Raw genomic sequence first — 9,303 nt, 5'->3', positions numbered from 1 at the left:
AAAAAAAAAAAACTCGACATGAAAAACGGAAATTAGCATGGTATATCTTGTGCTTGCAAGCTACAGTTCCTGTGTATATATGCTTAAAAAAATAGGGACACCAGGTTTCTGTATTAATCATTATTTTTCTATACATTTTAAAATGAATAAAAACAAGTCAGGCATGAAAATGAATCAGGGGTTAAAAAGGTGAGTACGATGTGGAGGAAATATGTTCCGGTACAAACTAGGGCTGTCCCAAACGACTGATTTTCTCCCGATTTGTCAGCTGACTATTTTTATGATTAATCGACTAATCTATTATTCACCCCCCCCCCCCTTAAAAAAAAAAAAAATTTTTTTTTTTTACTAATTTAGCAATCAAGTTTATGATGACGCTTATTACGGTATTAACATTTTGAAACAAAATCTTTAAATACAAATAAACACGTAAATAACAACAAATCACAAACAATGAGGTTAAATGCTGATAGTATTAACCAGTGCAAAAGAATGGAACGTAAAGATTCAGAACACTGACTTCGCCTTTCCAACATAATTGAAAACAATTAAAAAATATATATCTAGCACTAATATTATAGTATACTATGTATAATAGTACGTATTATAATCATTGCCAATCAGATTTTTCATAAAGGGTGTCATTTTAAAGCTATTCTTAGTGTAGGATCTGAATTGTGAAGTATGTGGGATTAACTCAAGAAATTGTTACTTATATTACGAACATGACATGCATTAACTTTGAAATGTTCACCGGAAGTACGTTCGCTAAACCACTAACAGTAAGCTTTACACTTCGCAAACTCTTTTTATCATTGCATGTGTTGTCAGTAACCTTTTTTGTTTTTTTTGCAAATGCTGTTAACCAGTGATTTTTCATGTTTGAAGCATCTCCTTTTAACCGTGAGGTTGCGTTTTTGGAGAAGACTGCCAATGTTTCATAGCAGGCTAAAGTAGGTTACCCCTACATTAGCCTTAATGTGGCAATGCTAACGTTTACAGTGTTTAATATACAGGTGTAGATGTGTTTCCTTATTTTGTATGTCTGAACTTTAATTCTACGGCGTGTTGATGACCAATAAACATCTGTGAAAGAAAGTGGAGTCTTGCCCTGGGAGTCTCACACGCCATCAACACGCATGCAACAATAAAACGCAGCCATGAAAATACTGCACTCATTTTTATTTCCCGTGCGATAAATGGACTCATTGCATATCGCGACAGGCTTAGCAACTTAATAAAACATGTAGTTTGTTAGTTAGATGGATTTACAATCTGCCAGGTTGTAATTTTCTACTCTCGTCTTCCAAAATTACAACTGGGTAACGGCGCTTTAGGTGTTCATTCACGGCCGACAAGCAGCCAAGCTTGGCATTGATGAGACAGGACACAAGTCTACCCTCCTTTGTTTCGTTGAAATAATGTTTTGGCCACTCTGGTGCGCTTTTTTTTGGCTTCGTGCCGCTTTCCCCGCTTGCATACCAAGCGTCTGACATAAAATCTGAAACCCCCCCCCCCTTTAAGATTTTCTCGTTGGATCTACACAATTCACGTAGGTCACCCTCGACTTCAAAACGGCGAATTTCGCCGAAAGGCGGGAGATTTTCATGCCTGTGTACACTGGTTATAGCTTCCACCATGGCACCTGAAAGTTGATGTCTTTTTATTCTTTTGAACAGTATTTAAACCAATGCCCGTCATTGACAACAAACGTCCAATTATTTTAAACTGGGATGACTGGCTGTGAATGCTCATCCTTCCTTTGGGTGCCATTAGCTGCCAGTCTCACCCAGCCAAAAAAAGATTGGATGTTTCGCACCATCAATGGCAGCCTTCGAGTTAAGTGTCCAATACAGGGTTAAATGTATTTTATTAACAGTTAAAAAGGACAATTCGGGGCTAAAATTGTTCTCATATTTTTATTTACATATCCTGTAAAGGACTGGAAGATGTTTAAAAAAAAAAACTCAAATGGACACAAAGGGAATATTACATAAGAAGTGAATCATTCAACAAAAACAAAAACATTAGAAACCATCTTGGAACATGTTGAATATTAGTTAATGGTTGGTTTGTTTCCAAGCAAAGTTGCTTTAATAAAGCCAATAAGTAACTGACACTTAAGGAGTAAATACTGATTGAGGCACACATTTTGTGTGCTCTGGAATGAATGCTTCATTTGATAGGCAACATAACTATCTTAAGATACATTTACACGCACGAACCATACTACACGCAACAGTACTGCTTCACAAATTGTGTGACAAACAAGCACCACGTCATACAGAGGCGAAAACTACATTGAAATGTCATTGTACTGAGGCAGCCATTTTGTGGCACGACAGGTTATCATGACACATTCGACCAGATGATGCTCATTGGAGCAACCTCTGGTTTGGGAAAACGAGTCCCCGGAAGTGTTATAAAACCCTGCAGCACCGGAGATTGCCACTGGAGGCCTGCTTCAAAACGGAGCAATTTCTATAAACTATAATTTATGCTTAAGAATGTTCTAAGGAATTTGTTGTTAAAGGCAAATGCCATTGCCTTTTATTTATTTATTTTTTTTTTACACTGGCATCATCTTAGACTGCTGACGCTCTGAGTGACGTCACAAAGGGTTTGTCCAGTTTTTTTTTTTTAACAGTCTATGATTGGAGCCCGTGAAGGGCCTCTTAATTAAAGTTAATGGTGATCCACATGTCAAATGCCCTTTATAAGTATGATATGACCCCAGTGGCATGTTTTAAAAATCCATTTCAAGTGCTGAGCGCACTGATTATGACGGTGCTTGTTCATGACAGTAGTGCTCTGAGATGAAGGTTAATTGGGGAGAGCTGGATGTGAACACATCGTTGTCTAGTGATTGGAAGAGACGAATCACTTCACTTCTTGCAATTTCATATTGGGGGGTTTACAAGCAGTGAGACACATCCAAAATATCACAAAGAATTTCAAGGTCTAGGAACTCCCCTCCCTTCATCGAAGGAAGAGAAGTGAAGAAGATGTCTTGTCTACTCGAGCGACTGGAGCATGAGGAGCTGCTTAAGGACCTTTGTCTGACTGGTCTCCCTGATCTCCCCAGCGAGGAACATCTCGTCCACCACCGTATACACCTAGTGGGAGACATGGCGTGGTTGAAAGCTAAGCGTTTTCTGAAATACATTAGATCAGCCGCGAGGAAAACTGTTGAACAAAAATAGTCAACGACTACCACAAACCGCGGGCTGAAAGAGGACGTGACATTATCGCTTTCCCTATTCGTGGAAAGACAAAACTTCCTGGAATAATGCCTCACCAAATGAAAACTTGTCAAGTCGTCAGATTTTAAAATAACCGCAGAATGACCTCACACACAGTCAACTCTTGAAGTATTTGGACAGTCTTAAACTTGTTTTACACGTTGTAGGGTACCACAATCAATTTGAAAAAAAACAAAAAAACTAGATAATCAGCACTGATTCAGTAATTTTCACAATGAATACAGAATTATAGCCAATTTAGAATATGTAAATTAGCAGGTGAGTCAAAAGAACTTGGACGTTTTGAGATAAACGTCACAGCTTTAAAAAAAAGCTAACCTGGAAAAGTGCCTTTCCAAATACTCCTAAGCATCCAGAATTGTTTTTGTTGACTGTTATAATGTAAATACATTGTGTTAGTCTATGAAAGGAAAAAAAAAAAAAAAAAAAACCAAAACAAGGACTTAGTTACTCAGTTATTCTTCCACATCTATTAGCCCAGTTTTAAAGAATAACATGGCAAGTGTTAATTTGTACGTGGGAGTAAGTGTTTCAGACAAAGTAATTAGCAAAAGCAGCAGCTGGGGAGTTGTTTGTTGCTAAGCATTCTCGCCTTGACCTTACATGGAACTGCCACAGGTTTTAATTACATTCGGGAGAAAAACATGTCTTTGTGCCTTGTTCACAGCTTTGTCGAAGCGTTTACCTTGTAGAAGTTGAAGACGAGATCCAGTTCGCAAACGTTGTGGAAGTACTCATTGAGCACCTAGGGTTTAGAAAATACATATTTAGGTGTGTTTAGGAATAGGTTTTCAGCAGTCTGTAGTAGGCATGTGCCGGTTCCCAATTTCAAGGTATACCGTGGTATGAAAACGTCAAGGTTTCAAAACCGCTAATGTCATACCGTCCCTACAGTATTAGCTATTTTTTATGTCCCAAAAATGCAGGGCTCCCCCCCGCCTTAAGCTGTTGCTCAGTGTCGGCTAGAGACATGAAACACCTGAACTTTTTCACCCTTCGAACAAAAAGAAGTCGCTGGCATAGGAATACTTCGGGTACAGGAAAGTTACAGACAGCCGCGGCTTAGGTGGGCCAGCCGACATGTAAAACGTGTTTGCGGTGTGTGGCAACCAGAGAAGGCAATATCTCCAATATGATTTCGCATTTATACAAAATTAAAGGTTAGTAAACGCTGTCATGAATGTTTCCCACTAGCTACAAGAGTTAACTCCAGCGTGTGTAATAGTGATGCACGATAATAAATTTTTCAACCGATACCGATAAGATTTTCCTCCTCGTTCTATTAAAAGATTTATGTCAAATTTTAAAGTATACACAGGAGAAAATATTACTGTGCAAAAATATAATTGCTCTTTTTATTTCAACATTAAATGTGAACAAGTAGTAAATTCCAACATCTAGATAAAGACAGATTGACATTGTGTAATGGTAAACCTTTGGCAACACTCACAGAGTAAATACCCAAGTTGCACAAAAATGCTTTTAAAAGTAAGCCATTCCTAACATATAACATCACTACACTGCAAAAATACACCTCCTTAAAACTGGTTAAATTCCTTGTTTTCAGTGTAAATCTATTGGAAATAAGTCAAATTATCTGCCAGTGCTTCAAGTATATTTCACTCAAATTTCTTGAAGAAAAATAGCTTGCTGAAAATAATCTTAACAGCTTTAAGCAATAAATTATACTTAATGATAAAGAACTTCTCAGAAATGTTCTTTACTCAAGAATAGCTATAGTTCAAAACATTTAAAAAGGATTTTTTTCTTGATTTAGGTGAAAAACGACCAGTTTTTTTTAGATGTATGGGCTTAAGAACAAATGGCAATATTTACTTCAAGTAAGTGGAATAATCTGGCGCATTCATCTGTTAACTAGTCTTTAACACTCAAAACAAGATGGGGAAAATTATTGGACTGGATTTAAGAAGAATGGTCTGATTAAGATGTCATAAATTTACAGCGTACTGAATGCATTACTGACTGGCTGACTTCTTTGTGAGTGTGGTTTGGTGCATGTTGAAATTATCATCTAACCACTGTGCCGTCTTGATAGGCATGCTTACTTGACATCACTTGTCCAAATGTCCGTGGTGAAACTGATTTGATCGGCATGTTTTTCACGAAGATTGGTGGTCCTATAAACTGCATTATTTTTTTATCCGGGGCTTGGGCTCTCGGGTCACTTCGGTAAAAAGACGTCTCTCGCCCGGAATCTCCTCCCGCCTGTACCCTTCAGTCCGTCTGGCCGCCAAATTTGCACCCGTGCCAGGCCTCTGTCTGGCAGTGGTGCTCAATGAGTTTAACCGGAGATGAGTGGCAGTGGCAGCTACGTTCGTACCGGATATCAGGCTCTCTGCGGCGTATTTGGGGCCTGGCTTTGCTCCCGACGGAGGTGCGTGCCTCGCGTCCCGCACGCTGTGGGGGAACGTTCGAGAAACCGGGGTGTTCGTCGGATGTCCCGCTGCTGGGGCAACGGGCTTGGCCCACCTGCCCGCCGCGGCGGCCTGCCGGACCAGCCAGAGCGGCGGGCTCCGTCTGAAGATTGCTACTTGTCGACTATCGGTCTCATGCGGGTGTTTAGCCTTAGATGGAGTTTACAACCCGCTTTGGGCTGCATTCCCAAACAACTCAACTCCGGGAAGGCCGCAGCATCTCTCCATCGTCACAAGCCCCGTGGCATAGCTTAGTTTATGTGTGTATAGTTTAGCATTCGCGCTAGCAGCAGGCTCGTATTCGTTCCAAAAATCTTTGTGATGCAGTTTTAAATGGCTGATTGGGTTAGTGATGTTGAATGAGGACGCTTTCTTTCCACCTCGTGGAACTTCTGCAGTGCATGTTTTGCAGATGGTGAGAGCGTCGTTTGTTTCACACACGGGGAAAAAAAAAAAAAAAAAAAAAAAAAATCAACCCACACTAATGACAGAACTGCCATGATATCGCCTCAACCCTGTTGTGTAACACCACCTCCTCTATGAAACCATACTCCAACCCCTCCTCCCTCAGGGGCTTCAGAGAGAGGAGGGGTTGAGGAAGCAGCGGTGCAGAAGTGGACAAAACTGCTTCGGTTGCGCACATTTGGAGGGTAAATCAAGTATATAATTATCTGATTAAATTATCGGTGGAACTTTTAAAAATCTGTATTATCTGTGCAACGTCTTAATTGCCATTATTGGCCAATAATTATCGGTAACCAATATTATTGTGCATCTTTAGTGTGTAGTGTGTCTAGCAGTGGTAAAATATACTGTAACGTAAGCTTTTTAATGAGGCAGATAACGTGGCTAATTAGCATGCCAATTTCTTTTAATTTAGAATATTTCATTTTTTAAAATTTATTTTATTTTAAAATTATACTTATATTCCAATTTACTTGTATGTTGTTTAGAAAACTAAAAATCCTGTTTAATGGAGAGAAGTTTTTTTTTTGTTTGTTTTTTTTAAATCCCAGAAATCTCAAAACACTATTTAGAGCTGCAATTGCAACACCATGAAACCGTGATATTTTTTGCTTAAGGTTATGATACCGTCAGAATCTCATACCGGCACATACCTAGTCTGTAGAACATTCAACTCAACTGCCATTCCCACAATTCCTCAAAATCTTTACTACGCAGATAAAACATGACAGTGCACTCCACCCTCCAAATGCACAGCATATTTTTTTAGAATCACGATGAACTCAATAATGTCAAATAGAAGTGATAGTTCGAGATGAGACGGTTTGACGTTTTGAAACTGTAATGTAGCAAAGGAAAGAGGCAGAGATTGCTGTATGTTTGACTACATGGACATTTGGTTTAAAGAGAAACATTAGCGTTTTGGTTTCAATCTACACAGGCTATTATGGATCATAATACAGCATAATAGCCTGCCTTTTAGTTTTAGAGCTCTGTATCTGGCCTTGATTCACTTCAGTGGTCTCTTAAGATATTAAGAACTGAACAAAACATTAGCATAGCATTTGAACCAGTTGTGGTGCTAGCATGAAGGCACTCTGAACTTAGGGTTGCCACCTGTCCCTTAAAATAAGGAACGATCCGAAATTCGGAATTAAATGTTGCGTTCCGTATTGAACTAATACGGAATATAAATGAATAGATACATGTCTATGCATTTTAGGAGTTTTGGGATGTCCTTTTTTCTCTGCCTGTACAGCTTTGGGCGTGAAGGGGGCATCCCATATTTCTTATTTCTGAAAGGTGGCAACCCTATCTGAACTATACTTGTGATTTTATACTGTCAAGCAAATTGTGATCTGCAACGGTGATCAGACAATTTCAAATGTTAAATCGTATCCTGTGCTAGGTTCTTTGTACTTTCTAGTAGTCTAGATGTGTGTAGGTGAGCTAGCACAATGCTGCAGTCATACGTCAGTCCTGTTTTTCGTTTTGTTTTAGGGGAAGATACTTGATATTGTTATAAATCTCCTTAAGTGCATGTTTCAATACTAAAATACATTTATCAAGAATGTACCTCCCACAAGAATGTTAAGAGGTGCTGCAGCCAAGGGAATGGTAATGATAATCATTAACAGACATTCCAGAACACAATCAGGGCATAAAAACTAAATCATCATACTTGACTTACAGAGTAGTTCTACTGTGTATAACATTGTGCTGCGTGTGTCTTACCTCTACAAAGTTGTGAATTCCTTCGAGATATGCCAGGTTATTATCAGTCACGTCAACACAAATGCAGAAGTAGAGTCCAGCATAGCGTCGGTAGATGATCTTGAAGTTTCGGAACTGTGGAAACAACGATTTTATTTTGATGTGAAGCAGTCTGAGCTGCATTTTATAGATAAAGACACTCTGTAAATAAAGATGATTTATTTTCTTTCAGGCAGAACCCTGAAGGGTTTTGTTCTAACAATAACAAGTATTTGGAACAGTTAATTTATCCCTCTGCTTTGACTTAAACCCTGGTATCATCTGAAACAAAAACGGTGTAAAAAGGTGAGTTTGTTCAGAAATATTTTCTAGTCGCAACAAAGAATAGTTATTTGTTGTTTAAAATGTTTGGTTTATGATTTAACAGCCTTAAATTCCCAGCAGTGAGTTGTTGCTTGCTAGTTACAAAACTGACTGTAAGATAGGAACAACCTCCTTACCTCTACAAAGTTAGTGTGCTTGGCATCTCTGACAGTCACAACTGCATGTACCTCTTCGATCAACTTTTGCTTTTCATCATCGTCGAATTGCATGTACCATTTGGCAAGTCGTGTCTTGCCAGCTCGGTTCTGGATCAGAATGAAGCGGATCTGGAATATAATGTAAAACTATATCACATGGGATGGACAAAACTCTTAATGATGTAGTCAGACATTTCTGCTGTGACACATCGCAACCGATGTCATTCAAACGTGCACACCCAGGTATTTCATATAAAAGCATAGACTAGCAGATCCGTAACACCCATGATCAAGAGTTTATTTCAAATTGTTTACGTTCTAATGGTTCAATTGCCATGTTTGAAGATTACGCGTCTTTAATAATAGCGATTTACCCAAAGCGCTATGTAAATCGGTTAGCATGTTAGCCGTGATCAGCAACCCAAGATATAAAAACGTATTTGCGTTAATATACCATATATTTACCATGTTCGTTTCCTATTGTTGGACCTTACTAACTCCAGAAAGGCACGTTTGTGGAAAATTAAGCAGCGCGTTTGCTCAAATACATGTGTAATGCTGCCGACTCGCTCACTATCTTTTATAAGCTAACAGGAAGTGTGGTACACGATTAGCTCGTGTTGCATGTTGGGAGATGTAGTTTTTATGGGTAGATTTGAAAGGATTTGTTATTGCTTATAAACTACGTTATCCAGCATTCCTCAGTAAAGCCTTTCCTTCATCACATGAGTAGACGGTTTTGTTTTTTTAATCTAATGTTGATTTTTATATACTGTACTACCCGAAAGATTTGAAAATCGAAAAAAAAAAAAAAAATCCAACAAATTTTATTTTGCCAGAGTTATATTGATTTGCATGTTATTCATTTATTTATTAGGTCAAAATCACCTTTTAAGTTAAATTTCA

At 38.6% G+C, this 9,303-nt stretch overlaps 1 protein-coding gene across 1 annotated transcript; it reads right to left on the bottom strand.

Annotated features, from left to right (window-relative positions):
- Positions 1–1,535: 1,535 nt before the first annotated feature.
- On the bottom strand, positions 1,536–9,012 carry ap2s1 (adaptor related protein complex 2 subunit sigma 1). The gene is made up of 5 exons (XM_057839966.1): positions 8,863–9,012; positions 8,377–8,526; positions 7,898–8,011; positions 3,949–4,008; positions 1,536–3,116 (listed from the first exon to the last, which is right to left on the bottom strand). The coding sequence occupies exons 1-5, from the start codon at positions 8,863–8,865 to the stop codon at positions 3,015–3,017; spliced, it is 429 nt and encodes a 142-aa protein (XP_057695949.1). The 5' UTR covers positions 8,866–9,012; the 3' UTR covers positions 1,536–3,014.
- Between the last annotated feature and the right edge of the window lie 291 nt (positions 9,013–9,303).

The sequence above is a fragment of the Corythoichthys intestinalis genome, chromosome 6 (assembly GCF_030265065.1).
Source record: "Corythoichthys intestinalis isolate RoL2023-P3 chromosome 6, ASM3026506v1, whole genome shotgun sequence".
NCBI lineage: Eukaryota > Metazoa > Chordata > Actinopteri > Syngnathiformes > Syngnathidae > Corythoichthys > Corythoichthys intestinalis.
This window is presented reverse-complemented; position numbering and strand designations above follow the sequence as displayed.